Source organism: Adelges cooleyi, unplaced genomic scaffold (genome assembly GCF_023614345.1).
Source record: "Adelges cooleyi isolate 19-005CV unplaced genomic scaffold, UGA_ACOO_1.1 ACOO_flye_CR_arks_rails_tigmint_CR_PRNA_21, whole genome shotgun sequence".
NCBI lineage: Eukaryota > Metazoa > Arthropoda > Insecta > Hemiptera > Adelgidae > Adelges > Adelges cooleyi.
In genome coordinates, this window is record NW_026095871.1 from 3,882,158 (window position 1) to 3,904,931 (window position 22,774).

Sequence of the window (22,774 nt, forward strand, 5' to 3'; positions counted from 1 at the left end):
CCGTGCGTCTGAATCACGAACCGCGACGACTGCCGTCTGCATACATCGTATAGAAGACTTAGGAAGTATCTAAAACACATCAACATAACCATTTACCATTGATTTGTCTAAAACATTATTATTGTCGGATCCGCCCGGATTGTGTGTATGTTTACTGTCGGAGGAGAATGTCCGACAACACGATCGGCAGCAAAGCATTGATAACAATCATGTTTTATTATTGTTATTCGTTTTCAAAAAACATGCCTTATTTAAAAAGAAAATGTTTCTAAAAAGCAAAATAAAATATTTTTTTATAGGAACGTGCCAAACATTTGCGTTAAAATAGCATAATAATAATATGAGGATCAAATGCATTTGACGGAAAACAAATAACGTGATCCCGCATGAGAAACAATAGGCCGTGCGCGTTCGGTTTAAAGCCGAAAGGTCGGATGTAACATTTGCCTAGGTAGGTGGAGAAGAGGCAGAGGTGCTCTACGGTGACTTAGTCTCGCCAAACCCGAAGATGTTATTAGTAGTTTCAATTTTCTAACAACAAAGGAGATGCACAAGGACGTGCGATTTGGATCTTTTCTGAGAACGGTATATTTTGTTCGAGCTAATTGATAGAGAGGATAACATGAGACGACGTCCAGGGGGAGGCATCGAAGTAGTAAATTTTTACGGACAATTTAGCTTTAGGGGAACAGAGTATATAAGTGTTAAATTTATAATCTTTCACGTATCAATAAAGGGAGAAATTAAAACAAAATATATTAAGAATAAGTCAGTCTTAAAGAACATACTTCGATTTAGACGCAGGCAGAGAATCTATTATACTTCGAGAACAAAGGGTAAATAATAAAAAAAAAGTAAGTGTTTAAGATCAGCCGTGCAAGATAAATTATGGTTGGATGGGATGGAAAGAGTCAATACGGGTATTGTGGGATAAAAGTGACATTTAGAAGAAAAGCAAATTTCCATAAAACTTTAGTGATATCTCACAGAAGACGTATTGTGTGTTGGAAAAAATATATTAAAAGAGATGAAAATACAATGGAAGTACCTAATTCAAACGAGAATGTCGAACATCCAGCATCCTGTTTAGAGTCTGAAGGCCCAGCATAATAATTATTAGAGATATTCATAAGGAGTACTTTAGTAATTGAACCATCGACGGAAATGAGAATAAACACAAATTGAGAAGGTTTAGGCAAGTTTAAAGGATAAGATGAAGGGGTGTAGAGGTAGACCGAAAAATTAGTGGAGGATGGACGTTATAAAGAGTGGTCAAAGGCCAAACTGTGTAGCTCATATTAAAACATTTAGTATCTACATACGTCATGGATCACTGGTCCACCGGACCTTCAAGGTATGCGAGGGAAGAAGTAGGGTAAACGGGCCTAGTTCGAGTTTGCGTTTTGAGTAGTTTTTTTTTATTTTTGGCGCTACGGTAAAAATACTATATTATTTCATTATAGGCGGTCTTGTCTAGGGTTGGAGGGGTTCGTCTATACCGTGCCTGTACTACTGCTGCTATACCGCAGTGTATTTCCCTCGTAATGCTCGCGTATCCTGACCAGCAGACCGCGTCGTAATGCCAATATCGATTTTCACTTTGCCCAATGTTGGATAATAACAAAAGTAAATTCAATTGCCTCACGGACTGTAATTATTTACGCAATTTTTGAAAATAACATTACGGAAGAAGAGACGATTAACGCGTTTTTCCATTACCGTGTGCGTTCGTCGATCGCCGTCAACGTCGGCCGGCGATTTTCCGTTATAACACACTCGGCGGCACAATTTAATATAATGTGTTAAGAATACATAACATTGTGAATCGAAAAATCGGCAATAGATTTGTTTTTTGAAATTCGTTCGACGGCGCTCGCGTCCGACGTCCGGTCCTGGCAGTCCTTATGCAAATACAATATCTCGGGGCGCACGGTAGCATATTACTCATATCCGCTTTTCATAATAATGTCGTGGCATTCTGCATTCATTGCACGTCCATAATCATTGTAATCGCCGCACAATAATTGATACACGTGATGCACTTGTCCGGCACGTGCCCGGTATAACTACCGGTGTGTTTTTTTTTCAAAACGGAAATAGTATACCATTAACCGGAAAACACTACACTTAACTCTGGAAAACACATGGGTTTTTTTTCCTGTATAGGCGAAGCAAACGCTACTATACGTAGGCAATTTATTGCCTCTTTATGAACTCTCAGTATTTCATTCAATACAAGTATGTATTGAACATCTTCAGCATTTGCACTGTGCACAGAACATTATTTGAAATGACTTCACAACATGGTTCAGAACCAAAAAAATCGTAAAGATGTAAATTTGTATTATTCTGTGCTACCGTCAGGCCGGAGGCCCTGGGCTTGTACCCCAAATGCCCTTAGAATGTCTTTATTATTGTCTTATATTGTAAAACAACATACTAAAGTGCCTTTAAAAATAAAAACAATTATTTTAAGATAAAATGAGTTCTTATCCTTAAGGAATCACCCTGTAGGTACAATTGTGAATTGTAATAACGAATACCAATTAAAAATATTCACCATATATTATATTGTACACTAAATCCTATTTTTTTACCTTTTAATATTTTCCTTTTCTCGACAATTTACGTTCAAGAGAAAACAGTAATAGTATAAAAAAAAAAATAAGAAAAAATCGAATGTAGTTTAAATGTCATTAATTTGTTCAATACTGATAAATTTATCCTAAGCTGAACATTGAGTCAGTAAAAACAAAAGAAAAATTATTTAAATCTCGTGCTTTTCTTGAAATAATACTCGAATGGTGAACAGGTCGAATCCGACCTTATAACATTTCCAGTTGCCAATCTGGAAGATTCTTTGGCGAGTGATTTACGAAGCTATTTGACGTCAAGTACCTATCTAAATTGTACAGCAAACTGTCCGACCGGCAATCGTATTTACCATAAATGTCATTCAATATAGTTGCTTGATTGAATAGTTAAATAAATTATATACTACTGCGGAGTTGTCATCCTCGGCCTCTACAGTAATGTAAAATACAGTTGTACTTACTTTATGACAAACGCAACGAGATACCTTTTTTTAATTTTATTTATTAAAAACTTAAGTTCATATTCCGAGTTATTTTGTGTTACATGATCATGTATCCTACTTCAAATTTTCATACTATTTTACTATTATATTTTATACCTGTAAAAATATTTTTCTACGTTTTAGAAAGGTTCGCCGTGTTTTATATAAACGAGTAACGGGCTTGAAACTTAAATACTCGCGAGCCGTTGAATTGCATCTAGTCAGCGCCTGAACGAACCGACATTCAATTTATGGACATACCCAAATTTCAATCTACACATACGAGTAAGTAGTAACCCGTCGTTATGTTCAGCTGACTGACAAAGTTCAATTGGTCAATGTGTGTATTAAAGAACAAAATAAACTGAGCCACCTAAAATTTGCAAATTCCTAATTATTTGTAAACAAATTTACTCAGAACCTTTATCTACAAAATACAAACCAACCTGAACAAATTTTTATTCAAATAAAGTCCAATTGAATTAACATCCAACTAGATTTTAAACCACTTGACTAAACCGATTTAATATATTTAGTCCCGAGATAAAACTTGACATTTTTGAGATAAGGTTTAATTTATAGTAAGTGAGTTATCTACAACTCACTACGAAAAAAAAAGTAATGCCATTTTTCGAGTGAAAAGAATTACTAAAATGTCCTGTTTAATAAATAATATTGGGTGAACAAGATCCTCTTGTGACAGATGTATGACTGATATGACGTTAAAAATAAAACGTAAAATATATATTTTTAAGAATAAACAATAAGTTTAGACCAATGATCATTATTGTTATATTTTAATATTAACCATTATTATGATGAGAAATGTATATGGATATGGAGATAGTGGAATGTCATGTTAAAATAAACAATGAATTCGAACGAGTCATATAAATTTATATTATATATATATATATGTATATAAAATAATATCGTACGAATACCAATATAAATTTGGCTCTAAAGTCTAAACATAAAATGTTTCATATAACGAATGCAAGTCGTTCGACATAAATGCAAATAATATAAACCTGTATATAATTACTATATATAGTATTGCGAAATTGCCATTTTATTCATTATAAAAGGCAACAAACATTTGAACATAAAACATAATTTAGATAATATATGTTACAATATCATAAATATATTACTGACAATTATAAAGTTAAGACAAAAAATTGATCATGTTATCCAATTATTTATGGCAGTAAACTGACCAAAAAAAAAAAACTTTTATAATAATAAACTGTGTAGATTTCATAAGTGGAAAACTTATTTGTCTCTGGGAAAAAATATTTTAAAGAATACATAGCAAATAATAATAATAATAATGATAATAATATTAATAATAATAATAATAATAATAATAATAATAAAAATGAATGGCACTCTAATTAGATTACACGTATATTATATTTTTTTCAACTAACGAGCTAATTAATGTACTAGCTGAAAAATTGCACAATAAAATTGTATCATGCGTGCTGGATCTGGCCTTAATTTTATTTGATACAAGTTACTAACTAAATATTTTAAGATTTGTTTTAAAATTAATTTTGATAATAAAAACACGTCTTAAATTGAACAACCAGCTTTTCAGCAACATGAGATCAACGTTACTATTAAGTGTTACTAATTTTGGCAATTTTTTTTATTTTTATTATTTTGACTGCTAAACTTTAAAATATTAAAACAGATCCAAAGATTTCAATTTTGATACAAACAAAAAATGGCAAGAATCGTCATTATACTAATAAGTAGAGCAACAATACAAAGTTAACTGGAATGTTTTACGTTTCATTTCAATAATATTTACATTTAACATAATTATTCGATATAAATTTGGGTAATATTAAAATATAACACGAATTAACTTTTGAACTTATAATTACAATAGATAAATAAAAACAAAACATAATACTTTTAAATACGTACAACTAATTAACTCTACATTAATATATTTTCTATTATAATCGTTAAAACTTAATTTATGTACAAATATAAAAGATAAATACAAAAAAGAAACATGTTGAAAATACTCGTTTCGAGTATAACATGACAAAAAATATATTTTTGATCAACGTTTTCTTATAATAATAATAGTATCCTCGCCCCTCAATAAAATAAAACAAAAAAAAAGGTATATTATTGACAAAGTTATAATATGAGCAAATACTAAAAACGATACAACAATATTGATTAAAAAATGTATTGTCATTATTTCAAGACTAATTCGTTTCTCATAAAAATTGAGCAAATTATTTTTTTGTGTTTAATACTTTTAAGTTACAATATTCAAATCACATTCGACCGAAATTCAATAAAAAAAAATTGAAATAATACAAATTAAAGGCTAAGTAGTTTGACACTATTTATTTATGTATCACATTTAAGTTAAAATTGTATGCATATTCGAATATCCATTTAATAATAAAAAATCTATACTACCTAATTTATTTTGGTCAAATATAAAATAAACCTCTATAATACTGTTTTAAAAAACAACTTAAAAATAAATTGACTGAGCATAAGGTGTGCAAAATTTGGAAATTTGTCTCATAAATTTTAGTGTTAAAAAAAACACTGAACAACACAATTTGTCATGGATGTTCAAATGGCTTTGAATTGTATACAAAATATCTATATTAAATATTTACACAAAACATCTAATTCTAATCACTTATAAACTAGCAATCAAAATCAACTTGGATAAATGATTCTTACATATTTTTTAAACAAAATATGTTTTTTTTTAATGAGCATAATAAATTGGTAATTGATGATAGGAATTTTTAAATGATTTTGCACGTCAAAACAAGTGCAATTTGTTTTCAGTGGTCTAAAAATTCTATCAATATTATGTCTAGCATGTTTTCGTTTTCTTCAGCGTGTCTGACTTCTAATAGAAATGAATCTTCATTACAATAATACTTGAGCATGTCGTTATCAATTTTGGCCGTAATCCTGGATAAAATAACAAGAAAATACGTCTCTATTAGAATATTATACAGACTCATACAGGTTATTTATAATTTATCAAATTAGTTGTATATAAATTAATATTTTACATCCGTTTTTTGGTGGTTAGAAAATCTCGAATACCGCGGTAAAGTAGTAATATAATTGTTTTGGTTATTTAAGACCATTAGGTATGTAGGTCACAAACTCACAGAAAATTAGTTGCTTAAGCGTTGTTAAGAATTATTTTTGTTGTTAAATTATAAAACACCTTTTCGGAATAAATTTTCCTTAGAATACGTTATGTATGAAAACAATTATTTGTTAAAAATGGGAAAGAATTGTATTGCAAAAAAAAAAAAAAAATTCTAAAATCAACAAAAAACAATCAAACTTTTCCACTTACCCTTTTTTGTTTTTTCGATACATGTTACTAATGCTGGAAGCAGAAATTTTGTACTTAGCCTCAATCTGGAAAAATAACGGGAAATAAAAATTAACACGGAGAATGAGATACTCCTTAGATAAAAAAAAAATTGTTTAATTGGACAAACACTTCTATTATTCTTTTCTTTTCTTTTTTATTTAACGTTTAAATTTGTAATTTCCGATTTATTATATAAAAAAAAAATTGACCAAAAAAATGTATTTATATAAACTAATTAAATGTAAACGTGATGATTTGGACGAAAAGGATTTTGAGGAGAACTATAATGTTAGTAGCCATGCAAAGCGAGTAAAACTTATTTAGAGATAAAAAGATGTACCACTTACCAGAAGAAGGTGTAATTATCCGAGAATAAGCCATGCTGCGTTAAAACAAGCAATAATATGACATTGTGAAACTACATTATTATTAAGGTTGTTACAAATGCTCTAGAATAGTGAACAAGAGTCTGAGCGCGATACGTCTGGAGTGTGAATGAGTGGTGCTTGTTGTTTATTAAGGGAGAGCCGAGCGCTAATGTCACTGAACGGGTGACTGTGTGAGCTCTTGTGAAAAATGAAACATAAGATACGTTAAGCTAAAGACACTGATCAAGATATTATGTAAATAGTAAAATAATAATAATAATTTCGTTATTTTAAAGAGCAGTCAACTAGTAAGCTAACGATGAAGTGAATTTAAAGTGAATAAAACTAAAAAGCGTATTTCGCCTGGGTCGTGGAAATCAGGCATATTAATCCGACCACTTTGGCAACGTTTGAATGATTTGCATGTATAAACAAAAACGCCTTATAGAGTAATTGGTGTGTCCGGCAGTGACGTTTGCGCAATCACGACGATAATTGCGTTGGAATATAATCATTATAATATAGTTATACATAGTCCAGATTCTTTTGATAATTATACCGTGTACACCCAAATATCGAGAATATTCGGTTGTCGCTGGAGTGTTACATAAGTACGGGTTTTGGAAAGTGACCGCTACCGTGGTGGTGGTGACATCAAAAGTATAATACATAATACACCGAAGCGTTATGAAAATATAACGTGTTAGAGGAATACGTTATTATTATAATATAATATTATATTAAGACAAATGTATCATCATTATTATTATTTGCGTGAGTGTGTGTGTACCATACACGATAGTAGAATAATTATTGTTAAAAAGGAAAGAAAATATTGTAATATTATACGAAAACGTAAACGGGATAATATTATAGTCTGTGTTTAATAATAATAATAATAATAATAATATATTATGATGTGATGTAACAACAAGTGTGTATATAAGTATCATCCAAAGCAGCAGCACGGATATATTATTTTATATACGAAATTAATTTGAAAAAAAGAAAAAATATAATAGAGTGTATGTATATACTTGTCCGGGCAATAAGTGTACTTCAATAATAAATGAAGTCTGTGCTTACAGCATTCAAAAGTCCTTGGGTCGTCGGCGGTATGACGTGCAGGGGTGTGTACACGTCTTCGGTATCCTGCCGGACGTACAGCATGACCCGTTCGTTGATGGGAGGCACCAGCTTTGACCGTTTGTTGGGCGGACTCGAGAACACAGTGCCGTCCGTGGTCAGCCCGCTCTGGTCCAACACTTCTTTCTTCTCGCTGTTGTAATAACACACGCTGTTTTGTAAAAAACATTTCGTACCATGTCGTTAAACTCGCACACACATAATGGATAATAAAAAAAACCCCAATAGGGAAACCGCACCGCGGCCAGTAGTATGTACACAGTGTACTTTGTCATTTTCGTCCCAACACAATCGGACAGATTCTGGATTCTAGCATATTGTTGAAGGGCTTCTACATAACACTACTGGCCGCAGACGTTGACAGGAAATAAAAAAAATAAAGCCCTGGAGCCGATCGACTCACCTGTGCGTGTCCGGCGGGAAGTGGTTGTGGAACTTGAGCGTTTGGGTGGTGGTGCCTGCCGGCTTGTTGGCCACGCCGGAGTGTAACAGGAACGGCGAGGAGTGTTTTAGCGAACCCGGCTCGCCGTTGGATAGGCTGGACGTGTCCGTGTCGTGCCCGTAGAATCCTTGAAGTTCCATCGACGTCAGCTGATGAACACACGAGAAAAGAAAACACTCGTTAATAATATAGTATCGATTGAATTTTAATTTTATTTGGTTTTTTTTTTAAAAATGACGTGTCTGAAAAGTAAATAGAATTTTACAACAAACCCAATGCACGAGGTAACAGTTTTATAAAGCGATATTGTTATATAACACAAATTGTATACATGTTTATTAAAATTGTGGACGGTTAAATTATGTACACGTGGAATTTCCGAATTAATTTTGATCTCAAGGTTTTGTTATTTTACACGAAAAGTAACCTTCTTTCTCCCCCTCCACCTGTCTTATTTAAAGTACCAAACTAAAAATCGAGCTATTTTTTTTAAATTTCAAAAACGTCAGTACGATTTAAAACTTTGTGCCAATTATAAAAATAAATTATAATAATCATCACACATGCTATCGCTGGCTCATAAGGTTTTTTATTTTTTTTGTATACTCGACTACTGATTATTGGTTGTATAATCTTGAGTGTTGACAAACAAACAAGTAACCAAATCAGTTTACACTTAAAATTAATACACAGTGTGTAACACGGTGATCAAACACTTCTATTAATACATTGTACTTTAGTCACATCATCGGCGGCAAACCCTATATATTGTTTAAAATAAAGCTGTACGGGTAAACGACATTATGTAATCAAGAACACAACACTATTCTATTTTTTGATCACTTTTATGTGTAAATAATCTGCGGGGACGCGGTATATACAACAACAAGCCAAAGAGCAAGGACGCGAGAAGTGAATAAATAATCATACGATTTTCGGACGATTTTCCGTTGAAACAAACTCACCACGAAATGTCATTGAACAATATTATTCCTTTTTTTCTTAATGTGATGTCCGAAACTAGGTCTAAGAATGTTGTCAGTTAATATTATACGATTTTATTTCACCTCTCGAAAAACGACATTCGAAAATATATTAATATACTATTTGTTATAATTTTACATTCTACGGAAATTGACCACAGAATTATAGATTAAACATTCATGTAACGTTTGGCATTGAAAACAATAAATCGAATTTAAATCGTCCTTCCTTTAACAAAATAAAATATTTACAAAACCGTCGGTCGACCCGGTAAAATAATTAGTATTTTAATTTTTTTCTATTTACCTTGTCAATGTCTTCGGCCGGCGAAAACAGTACTGGCGGTTTGCTGAGGTCGCTCATCGAATAGAACTCGGATCGTTCGCAAGGAGGATGGTACAGCTCGTCAATCTTCTTGCGACCAGTGGCCGTCATTTTCCTCTTGGCCGCCCGCCGTTCTTCGTCTCTGGTCTTCCTTTCGGCTCCCTATAAAAACGCACCAATTAAAGTCAGCCCGAATGTACAATGTTGTCTATAAATTTCAAAAATATAATAATAATATAATATAACATATCATACACAAAAGACGGTGCAATAGAGCAGTCCCCCCCTAACCACCACCACCACAACAAAAAAAAAACGAGTACACCTTCATTAAATTATAAATAGCTACGGGTTTTGTCGCGAACCCGCGACAAAACCCGTAATTTTACATATTACAACGCGGCGTTATATATATTTTGATTTATAAAATGTAATGGTCTTAATTCTTGAGAACCCGCGAACGCCGACGGTCCAGCCGTTATAAATCGTTTATATTATTATGAAGAAAAAAAAAAATAAAAGATTACACGTTGTGAATGTTTACAACAACGCGAGCGCACACACACCGCCGGCCGGTAATTTAAACGATTATACTAGGTATATAATAATAATATAATATATTATAGTATATTACATTTTTTTCCACGGTCGGTAAATCATAAACTGTCCGTGGCCGGTACCAGTAAATCAATAAAACCGTAATTAAACGAAAAAATTTATTTTTTTACCATTCAATTTATCGTTTTTTTCCCTTCGGCGCACACCAACAACATAGTGACGCGCATTAGCCGGGAAAGCTGTCGCGGTGTACCTGTAGGCTAGCCTATACAATATACATATACATATATATTAGCCAGGAAACGCTATATTTTCGCTGTAAATCATATCAAAAACACCACAGACCAAACACGAATGGGCACGAAGTATTCCATTGATCCAATGTGAATATTTGCATGCGATAATTTCAGTCCAACCGTGTTAAGGTATTTTGAAAAACGCTTGTCCGAACAATTAAATTCAAAATTACGAAGTAGACTAAATCGCTTTAACTTCATAAGCCGTTTTCCTTTTTTTACTTTGTTTTTGGACCGCGTGACGTAAGACTTAATAGTGTGTATACGACATCCAAGATCAAATGCCCGCGTCACGACATTGAAGTAGAAGAGCTTTCAAGCCAGATAGAAAAATCCCGGCGGCACGGCTTAACGCGGTTTTTCGAAATGTGTAAAAACGGCTTAAGTATGCGAGGTGTGTGTGTGTGTGTCCTCAAGTGTCACGTGAGAGAATTTGATACAATGTCGTCGCGCGGTAACGAACGGAACGGATGACGATGATAATAATATGTAATTACAGGCAAAGCGATTTTCCTCAAGAACGACTCTGGATCGTGGTAACAATTTATTTTATTTATTTTTTTAAAATAAAATGTTTACACGGGACATTCCCCGCGCGTCTCCGGTCTTTCACAATAATATCGACTTGACGTCTGCCAACGATTCGTAAGCCTACTTGTATTCCCCACTCAAGGTTGATTCGGCTCCTTTGATGTTAATGAGCCGATAAATGTATAAAAGTAGCGCGACTGACGTGTGGTGCAAATGTCAATCGGCTAAACGCGACCTTAACAACAACACGCACAAATTCGACCGCAAGAAAGAAGAAAAAAATGTATATAAAAAATATAATATATTAATCATAATTCGTACAAAAATCAAAACGACTATGATCGACGACGGGGCGGCACGTCCAGTCTGGGAAATAATGCACGAACCACATCTTTTTGTGTATTTTAATAATGATGAAATTCCGGCTGTATGCAGACCCGAGGAAATTCGGATTGAACGCATTAACCGCTGTCGGTTGTAGCCGTTTTATGGTTTTACGATTGCGTTTTTATAATGTACTTTATTATTATAGGGTCGAAGCGCACCCCGGAACGCGGTGCTGTAAATTATTATGTATTTACAACCGCCCGGTATACGCGTACAACAATAATTTGTACGTTTTATTTTTGTCCGAGTACAAATTCGTGTCGAGAAGAAGAGAAGACGAGTAAAAAAAAAAAAAAATAAATACCGTTTCGAAATGTCGCAGTCGGTTATAAAAAATTACATTCTATAAAGTAATAAAAAAAAAATCTTCGATTAAATAATAATATAATATAATGTAATCTCGGTAGGAAGATTATACCTATAACGTGGCAATAAGAAATTATATTATAGTTTGCCGTTGACGCCACAAGAAGCACAATGTCGGCAAATTGTGACTGGGTACACGTGGTCCATTGAACTATACACAGAAAAGGTCTAAACATTAATGGTCAAGTGGTAACCCATCAAATTACAAATACATAGTGAAGGAGAGCTGTGGGCAAATATCCGAGATTCTTCAGAAGTTGAAAATTCGTATTCAAAATGCATGTTATTAAGATTCTGTCGACTGCAGAAATCACGGCTGAAAGATAAAACGGATGATCTTAAAGGACAATAACCCAAGAAAAAAGAGTACGGTTAATTTCAAGCCCTAATAAATAAAAAAATAAAAGACATCTGTTATCTAAGTCCTTAAATGGTACAACTATAATATCAGATAAATGTACGTTTATTAAGCGTGTAGGTTGGTAAAGACGAGATCAACTAAATTCAAATATATTCTTTTTGTACACACACACACACGCTATATTGTCTTAAACATACAAGTTACGCCGCGGGAATCGAATAGCCACAATACGTTTATTTTCCAGAATATGATCTTTAATATTTTGTCTGCACGAGATAGTTTATATTATAATATGATACACGATGGGGCTGCTGCTGCCTTCACGTTTGTAAGGTATCAGCGTCTCGGCTTGTACGATATAAAAAAAAAATATGTATAAAAATATTTTTGGATGATATGTGACGTTAGATGATAATAATAATAATAATAATAATAAAAACAAGAACGCGGAGGCAGTTAATTTCTTCGGTGGTCCACCGAGGAGTATACATGTACACATAATAATACGCATGCATACATATATATATAGATAAATAAAAGAGCTGCGTGCAGTAAATTAGGAGGTTAAAAAAGTAAAAAAAAAAACGTACCACAAAGACACACACACACACCATAAACGCATGTACATAGATATATGTATGAACCTATTCCAGCTGCGTTGTGTTTTACATGGCGCGTTGTTTTGTGTGTCCGATCTCGTGGTAAGATATAATATTATGCTCCATTGCGGCGGCCAAGGAGGTTTTTTTTTCTACCGAGGGCCGAAAAATAAATGACCACTTCGGCGAGGCATTAATTGACACGGCACATATTTTCCTCGGTCTGTGTTTATGTATCTATATACATTATAAACGCTCTTGACTGTACATACATAAGTGTGTGTGTATACACGGCACGTAATCGCCAACATTTATAACCATAAACCATATTATGCGCGACGGCGGTGGCGGCGTGCCCGGACCGAAGAGAAAGAGAGAGGGACTTTAACGTTAGGCGCGGTGCGAAATTAATTAAAAAAAAAAAAGATAATGTACGTTTAGCTTTTCCTTCCTCAACTACCTCCGGCGCGTGCGGTATCCATGTACGCATGTTTCGGTCTCGGATTACCAACAAAGAACACAATCATTAGGTACGACCGAAGACGCTTATCAGTTATCACAGAAGAACACGATGTGCACGGCATGCGACTTGACTTGCCAGCGGTCCGGCTCTGACTTTTTAATAATAACTATGTTACAGCTCATTGGCATATACCACAAACGAAACTCACCTTATCGCAGAAAACTTTGATTTGAGAGTATCCTCTGTGATAGACGGGTCCGTCTCTGGGTTCTTCGTAGGTGTCGATTTGTAGGTGTAACGGCAAACCCTGAAAACGAAATATACGGATTAGTTTAAAAACTAAACACACACACACACATACATGACATTGATTAAAACTATAAAGATATGATTTGTTGTGTGTAAATAATAATGATTGACCTCATTGACTTTTTGTACGTTTGCAGCAAACGTAATCGGTCTAGCATAACTCTGTATGAAACGTAGTATGATATGGACTGGAAATTATTATTATTACGCGTTCCGTTTAAAATTAATAGTGTTGTTGTTCTTTAATAAATCTTACTATCCGCGTTCAAGTATAAATAATAATATACAAAATGTTGTGTGTTTCAATTAGCCCAAGGTAGCAGGTTCGTACACGCGTAATCGAACCGAGATAAACGCAAAAAAGCAATCTGCAATTATTATTGAGTATGATTTTATTATCTACGTATTATAATTATTGTTAAGTATGTATCAACAAAGCTAATAGTATATAATATATATATATATACATAAAATACACTGCAGGACCGTGTTAACGGTCATTTATTAATAATAATAATCCAAGGTAATTATGTACACATACACTTACACATTGATGAGGTAAGTATAGAGTTAATTAACAAAGGTTCGGTACTAGCATTTGCATAAAATACACTAGCATGGATTTTTTTAATTTTAATTATTAAAAAATATGATTATTCGCGGTTCGTTGATTACTAAAAATACATTTGACCTTGGAAGATGTTTTTCGACAAAGAACAATAATATATTTATTTTATACGTTTTGGTATATTATACAAAGAAGAAAACTAGGGGTCATAGGGTACAGAGTAATAAAAAAAAACAATTCACATTCACGGGACTCCAATTAGGACTCCCCCAACCCTTGTCCGGACAAGGAAACCAGCGTGAGTTCGTTTTTTAATAGGTAGTAATTTTTTGTCTTTTCTATTTCTTTCTATCTTTTTATTTTATTATCGTCGCGTACAAAGGAGCAACGAGAAGGGTATAATATTCGTCCTACAACCCAGGGTCGAGTAATACAATTATGTTCAAGTATGCAAGTATTACCTTTACGCCTTTTTGGCTGCTGAAATCCGTACTCAGGCATTGGACAGCGACATTGATCTGAAACGAAGAATGAAAACAGTTAAAACATGAGTAAGTACAAGGTGTGCCATCAATCACCTACATAATCACTATTATTTCTTTAATAACAATAAAAATCATATCGAAATTGTGTGCGTTTACACATTTTGTGAACGGTACCCTCGGGTCAAGTGTATATTAATAATATTATAATCTGGATTATTTTGTGTAAATTTCGATTTCAAAATCGCTCGCCGTGTGGCATCTCTGAATGGGTTTTTTAACCTCGTTTGGCACACACACACAAACGATTGCCTTCGGGTAATCGTTTCTCTCTCTCTTATAGATATCGAATGCATCACACAAACACACATGCATATAGATACATCTTGGGCAGCAGCCGTACCACCAACCAACCAGAGAAGTTCGTATATAATATATAGAAGAAGAAAAAAAATATATATAATCTCTTTTCGTTTCACTTCTCTGCGCGGCTTCTACGTGATGTAGATATTAATTACCATTATTAAAAGATAAATACTCGGCGGCGCGATTTCCTTAGAAAAAAATACCGGCCATTACATACACCGCCGCGTAGACGGTCAGGAATTCGGACGACAGGTTAAAAAAATACATTACACACACATGTGTATAAGGATAAAACCGTTCTCATTACTCGATGATAATGATAATTATTGTCTCTCGGTACACACGTATAGTGCGTATACTCAACGAGTACATATGGGTATACTATGAAAGTGATAATAATTAAGCTATAAATAATTGACTTGTCGTGAATGAATTCTCAATAAGTCTATAGACACTGTACCCACGCCTTGTAAAAACCACAAGAGGGACGAATAGCGAATGACACGTATTCTCGGTGTTCAAATGATTAGAATATTTGGAAAAATCAATGTGATTAAGTAAAAAAAAAAATCACCAGCCATTTTCAGAAGAAACCCATTTTCAATAATGTTTTATTTTTTTTTATATTAACGATAGAGACGGTTAAGTGCACTGCAGTATATTTATTAGCTGACCGTGTACATGTTACCCATAGAAGAATTTTAAAATTGTTGTATCTATGTCTCATAGTATCGGAATATAATACAAAATGTGCACTGTCAACTTACTTTTGCCGGACTTTCCAGAGGGTTCCAGTAGACGGCGATGGCGTTGTGCGATACTTCTTCGATGCATCCCACCAGACCAGTGCTGTTTTTCGTGTCTAAAAATCATAACGGTTTATTATTATTATTATTATTATTTCAAAAAAATGTTTTGTGTCATTCCAATACATTATTTTTAATCGAATGCCGTTTTATGCCATGTACACAACATACGACGAGAGAAATAAAACGGATGTCGCGATGGCCGCCGCTCGCACACTTATAAATAATTTAAACGCGCATAATATGGCGACGGTAACCGATATATATATATATATATATATATCCGACGCGCGTCATGGCACCGAGCCAAGTATTCGCTTACAAATACATATTACATTGGCAGTCGGCAAACGGAAATCGCCGGGCACAAGCCAATGAGCATTGGCGGCGTATAATATACAGAGAGGTATTAATTCACCAAACCCACGACAAAAAAATGTTCAAAAAAACAACGTGGCAAACATAATATCGGTCTGATTTGTATAATATAATACATATTAATACGATATCATTAAGTATATGGACACTGCGGGCTAGACGAGTTCAGCTGCATAGAACAACAACAACAACTACAACTATACTACATCTGTTTATAGAACTGGATCCGATATCGCACCCGCGGTAAATGCCGGTTATTTGATTTTTGTTTTATGAATGAAATAATGTGTACTACACATAGTACAACTCGATTTCAATAACAAGTCTTGTTGTCCGATTGTGTGTGTGTGTGTGTATACCAGCCATCCCGCGCACGTTATAGTACTATACATAAACCGCAGACGCGGAAAGGAACCAGATTGCACATAGCCAGTGGGGCCTTTTTATATAGATATAAACAAGTGTGTGTGTGTGAATGCAGAACATATGGGTCATCGGGTTGAACGCGTCCAGCTTCGCGTCTTCAGGTTTTTCCGGTCTGGAATAATCCGCCCACCCACCCACCCACACACACACACATACATACAGACTTTATTATAACGGGTCAAAGTCAAAAACCGGATAGGAGTGCGCCAAAAAAATATATAATAATAACGTGCTAAGGAAGGAGCGATTTCGTTAATCTGCCCGTCATTTACTGTTCTAATGTAGAGCCGCGACCTATCCCCAAAATTCGTGCAAAGCCCATTAAATATAATTAATATACTGTTATCGTCGTCACACGTTTGCAAGCGGGTTTTTTTTTTTTTTTTTTGAAAACCCAAAAACGCGGACACAAACACGGACTTAATGTGGTGCAAAGACGACCGTCGTTGGCCGATATCCAATTGTAACGTGTGTAGAAGACTTCGGCTAACAAGACGAGATTTGCATATACAGGACGCTGCATCTGACAGGCCACATGTATCGATATAACATATTATGTGCGTCGCCAACGACCCGGAGTGCGTTCATAAATTATTTTTATACGAAATTTTATCAGGCGGAAAAGCGGTCACAGCGACGCCTATGTGCGTTAGACATTGGGCAACATGAACGTATTATTATTATAGTACACTCACTCGGTGTCGGATAAAATACATATATTTTACATAATGCATTACCATACGATTAACAATTATTATCGGCGGCCGAATAACTTCAAAACTACGCGGACGTCTCTTTATTCGGACACGTAATTACAATAAACATACACGTTGTATTAGGTTATAAAAAGCATACTGGGATCCGTGTGCGACGGAGTAATTAAAAGGGTAAAGGTCGACGTGCCCGCGCAGAAAAAGCGTATAATTAATTCACCGTAGTGATCGAGCGCAGTCACGGTTTGGACAAGTATTTATTTTTGTTAAAATTATGCGTTACGGCCTGTGTGAAATACCCAATTTCAGTGGCTGGTTACAACCTGATTAACTCACGGCATAGTTAAGTAAATATCCAATTCGATATTATGATGTATTTGTTATCGTCACACGTGATTTGGGTCAATATTTAAAATAGTAATAACAACGTTGTACGTTATTAAATAGGAAAGCGCTAGTAGTAGTCGACGAGAATAGGAATAAAATAAAATAATAATTATAGGCTTCCATCAGAGAGAGTCAGTAGTATTAATACATAATAATTCCTTGCACGATTTCATCGGAGCGCAAACCCGTCGGTCGGTGCTCCCCTATTGGACATGTTAGTATATACGCGTTAAACAAAAAAAAAAATTGACTAACGCTTATAAGGTCCAGACGCGCGCGCCAGCTCGGCACTGAAATATATATTATATTATACCAGACTTTGCACTGTATGTATATTATATACATCTCGACATGTGTACAGGTGCACTTTAATATAGACCTAAAGGGTTATAACGTACACATATCTGGTGGGTATTTTAATCTGGAGTCGACTGTGTATAATAATATAATAACCAGTTTAAAAAGCGCTATTACTATAAATAATGGACTTCTGATGATTATGATTACGCTCGTGTAGCCCCTACACTCCCATGCTCTTCCCGTGTACCACCATGCCGACGCCGTCACCATATAGATACCGTAAATATGTATAATATTATTATATTCCGCCCGTTTTTCGGGGCCGTGCGAAATCGACGCACACACCGCGGGTTATAATTATAATAACAGGAGTCATACAGCGACTGAAGGCGTTTATACGATATTATACATATATTTATCGTCTCGAGTCTTTGTCCAGACATCGCAGCTCCGGGCCGAGCAGCGCCGGACTTGTACCTAGCCTATTTTGCAGATATTTAAAATCGCCATTGTCGCCCAAGGGTTGCAAAGCGCACCGTGTGAGTATATAAAGAGCCATAGAAATCGCGGCGGTCCGTGTGGTCAGTGTTTCACCCAGAAAAAGGACGCATACGTTCGGGTGCCCTGTATGAGCTTTTAATGAACTAGAGTTTAAAAACATTATGCGCATAAACATGTCAGTCAATGGTAAAAAGAAAAACACGGAAACATCAAATATCAAATTATTCGATTGTTTATAATAGGTAGATGAAGTACAACTGAACTCTCCACGAAGATCATATTATTATTTTTGAATATTTAATAGTGTTTAGATATATTATGTATTAGTGATGAAATACAAACGACAAAAACGGCGGTCTGTTGAAAACGCGAAACAATGGACCATTTGTATATTAAAATATACCTATATCAATTTTATATATAGCCGAGTGGAAGTCGTGGAGGTATACAAAAAAAAAAAAAATATGAATTTACGATCTCGAAAACACAGTAGACCATTGTTGTTGTGTTGGAGCATTTGTGTTATTTTTTTTCTTTGCTCGGTGGACGAAAACTATAAATATTGCCCAAACAGGACAATGCGGATTTTCATGTAACCGAGAGCCCTTTTTCTTATTTTTTTTCTTTAGTTTTTCGTCTCGTTTAAAAAACTTCACCCAAGTCGTAAGCGAATGCCGAATAAATAATATACATATATTGAGTATATAACACACATACAGGAAGATGGCTGTTTTTCGATAACGTCAATTAGGGAAATGCGCCGTCGCCTAACTACACTCACACACAATATAATATATTTATACTATTATCTGACTTTAATTTGTATACATTTATTTGTTTTACCTCCTCCTCGAGATCTTTTTTTGTTTCCTTCAATTCAATTATTTAGGTTCACCGATCGACGATGACCTTACACGGGACGGGCGAGCGCAGGAGACACACACACACGGATAATATATTATTATAATATATATTTTTGAATGTGTGTTTTTTTTTAAGCTTGACTTCACGCTTATACCTACAACACGTTTTGAGGGTCCGCGTTCGACAAACGTAAACCCAATCGAATACAAGACCGACGGCGGACAAGGTAAAAAATAAGTAAACAAAATAAAGTTACATTAAAATAATAAGGATCACGTTCGGTGTATTGTACACAATTAAAAAAAAAACACATCGGATTTGTATCTGTCCGGCCGAGTATTATCTTTAATAATTTTTTTTTTTTTTAAGTCGGGACTGTTTTAATGTATGTATCCCACAACCGACGCTTCTCCCCGTCCGTCTTAATTAACATTAAACATGTCCTTTGCGCGCAGGCGGTTAATTCTTCTACATAATTTATATTCCTATAAGGAGTAAAGGAATATTCACCGAGAAATCTTATTTAATTTAATTTATCGATTTTTTTCTTATTTTTTTCGTTTACATAGTGGACGTACACGCGTGTAAAACTGCATTCCAGATATTATTTCTATATGTATTAAAACTCCGACGGATTCCAGTTCACGTACACGGCGGCGGCTTGTCCATTTTGGGATTTGTCACAAATACGGATGGACTCTATATATATAGTTTTTTTTTCTGTATCTATTCTATGTTTTTTCTGTTCTAATAGCGTACGCCGAAGGAAACGGCTCGGGGAAGTGGCATTTTGGTATGCGCTCCGTGTCCACTAAACACAACAGCCGAGCGAAATACAAGCACTGTTTAAGGGAACGAACAATTAATACGGCGTAAAAGGCCGGGAGTATAGTACAGTGTATGTTTTTTTTTTTATCAAGTTGTGCAAAAAAAGGGAGTGCAACTCTCGGTGACATCGTTACATCATTCCAGCGGGACGACATTAATAATTATTTCAAAATGAAATCTTTTCCACAAGAGCATTGACCACTGACCGCCACACGTCGATGGTAGGTAACTCTTACGTTTAGAAACTCTTGCGGGTTACTCTAAGCGAAATTCTAGATACAGAGCTGTTAAAGTGTTTTACATGAAATCATATTACAAGTCGCAAAACGACTATTGAAGCTTTGATTTATTTTCCGGAGGGATTAAGGCGTTCGAAATCTTATCCCATTGGATAGGTTTACAAGCGAGACGTGGGCTTTTATTCACTTAAAAAACAAGACAAAACCCAGGGGAGTTTTAAATGTCAAAAACTTTATACAATTCCACGCATTACCGTTTTTAAATCTTACTAGTCGTTCCGGTACGCCATACTTTATGTAATAAGGACACGATAATGACACACGACACGAAGGCGTCGCAAAGGTTATGTGCTCGACTGATTTATCGTTTAGAGAAAAGAATACTTTTTTGTTTTATAGCCCAACACGAACACGCCGCGAGAGCCGATGATCTATATGTACAAGAGCGACGATCGACCGGCCGAAGTGAAGTATTATCAACAATTGGTTTTCACGAGGAAAAAATTAATTGAAAAACAAAACCGTTGTACCCAAAAATTAGATGTCCCGGCAGTACTAGTTTACTATTATAGTATTCTACTATATACGATCGTGTGCCTACACAGTTTCGGGTACACTAGCCGCATGCAGCACCGTATAGGACACGATATCCACTACATAACATGCGTGTATGTTAAAACACCACCAAAAGGCACTCTAAGTAACGAAACGTGTTCGTGGTTAATCTGTGCGCCGTGTGTGCTCACGTTGTTTATCCGAGGCTACCATCTCTTGACGAAAAAAACTTATGTACCCGTGCACTATATTTACACACACACACACAAAGATACGTGGCTGGATGTTATTTAGTTATTATATTTTGTAACGTTCGCGTTGATAATTAAAACGGCAATATTGTTATTGTTATTGGCTCGACATTAATGGTAAGGAAAAAAATGCAGCATACGATAACCGTCTAATGTGTCTATTGCATGGGCTCACCATGGTTTACCATACCGTTGGATTTATACACGTGTCTATAAGATGCAGAGTGTGTCTCCAGCTCGTGTGTCTTGCCCGGTCAGACATGTCAACCCGACGACGCCGCCGCCGCCGCTGAACGTGTAACACGAGAACGCATCGATTCGGTCCGTTGATTTTATTCTGGACCGTAATGCGTCTTGGTCGTCTTCCATTAAAATACCATTATTAATATGTACAACTCTTTTCTACACAGGTAAACACACGAAGCCGTGTTAGATTTCACGAGGATCGTCGAACGGAGCGGATCAAGGCAGGGTCTGCCACGCCATGATATTTGTCATATTTTTGGTTTTGTGGTTTTATTTAAAACAAATCTCAAAGTGCGCCGGCGGCCATCCATATTGTTTTTTCATTTTTAATGTTAGGTAATTTTTGTACAAAAACGACAGACTTACCGGCATCGAGTATCCTCTGTTTGACGCTGTGCTGTCTGCCGTGCCAGAACTGCCACGCTTTGATCTCGTCGTCTGGGCTCTTCTCCTCTCTGAACATCAACATGACCACGCTCTGCGAAATAACAAACCGATTCGTCAGTTAAATATTAAATAATATTATAAACGTTAACATGATTAGTTATGCCGCGAATGAGTCATCGGCGCTACAATGTAGCAAGTATAAAGTGTAATATATCATAGATTTGGCAAACCATTAGGCGTGTATAGCATTATTCTATATAGTGATGGCAGCAGCATCGCCGTGTGTCAGCAAAAGAAGCTGTACGGTTTACTACACAACAACAGATGAGTCAGAGGCCAAAAGAGTTATCGCGGCGGCCGTTTATTTCGTTTGTTCGGACGGTAAAATAAAAAAAAATTAATACTGATCGTTTCGAATGTTTTAATGTAATTTACAGTTGTTATCTCCTCACACACACACACACACATAATATATATAGTATTTTTAATGAAATCAAATGACTCATGTGACCGGCAATACCGAGAAACTCACCCGTAATGCGTGTGTTCGCGGTGGAGACGCTCTGCTATTATTTTTTTTTTAATCTCCCCGAACCCCTTTTGTATTGTTTTCACCGGAAAAGCAATAAAAAAAATATCGTCCCGAGTATGTGTGTATACTGTATAGATATGAGAAAAAAAAATTTATAAAAAATCGTTCGAATTAATTGAACTAAACAATCTAGAAGCGGTAATAATAACAATCGGTCATAATGAGGTTTGGAATACGTGCTCGAGTTCTTTATACACACACACTTGCAACCTCACGCACTCGGCCTTGGGAAATCGTGGGCCAAGTATAATATTATTAAACACTATAACTCTTGTGTTCGGTCAACG

The 22,774-nt window shown here is 35.1% G+C and overlaps 1 protein-coding gene across 6 annotated transcripts in view; it reads right to left on the bottom strand.

The window, feature by feature from the left end:
- Nucleotides 1-4,068: 4,068 nt before the first annotated feature.
- The window catches only part of LOC126834528 (protein grainyhead-like), a 90,022-nt gene continuing 71,316 nt past the window's right edge, over nucleotides 4,069-22,774 (bottom strand). The window contains exons 7-15 of one of the 6 annotated variants that reach the window (XM_050566513.1): nucleotides 21,875-21,986; nucleotides 15,782-15,876; nucleotides 14,628-14,684; nucleotides 13,498-13,596; nucleotides 9,711-9,890; nucleotides 8,382-8,569; nucleotides 7,919-8,111; nucleotides 6,444-6,508; nucleotides 4,069-6,043 (exon numbers count right to left, since the gene is read on the bottom strand). In XM_050566513.1, coding sequence (XP_050422470.1) covers nucleotides 5,911-6,043; nucleotides 6,444-6,508; nucleotides 7,919-8,111; nucleotides 8,382-8,569; nucleotides 9,711-9,890; nucleotides 13,498-13,596; nucleotides 14,628-14,684; nucleotides 15,782-15,876; nucleotides 21,875-21,986 — 1,122 coding nt within the window. In that variant the 3' untranslated portion in view covers nucleotides 4,069-5,910. Of the gene's footprint in view, nucleotides 6,044-6,443; nucleotides 6,509-7,869; nucleotides 8,130-8,381; nucleotides 8,570-9,710; nucleotides 9,891-13,497; nucleotides 13,597-14,627; nucleotides 14,685-15,781; nucleotides 15,877-21,874; nucleotides 21,987-22,774 lie in introns of all 6 variants that reach the window. The other 5 variants (XM_050566512.1, XM_050566516.1, XM_050566518.1 and 2 more) reach the window with 5 other exon arrangements.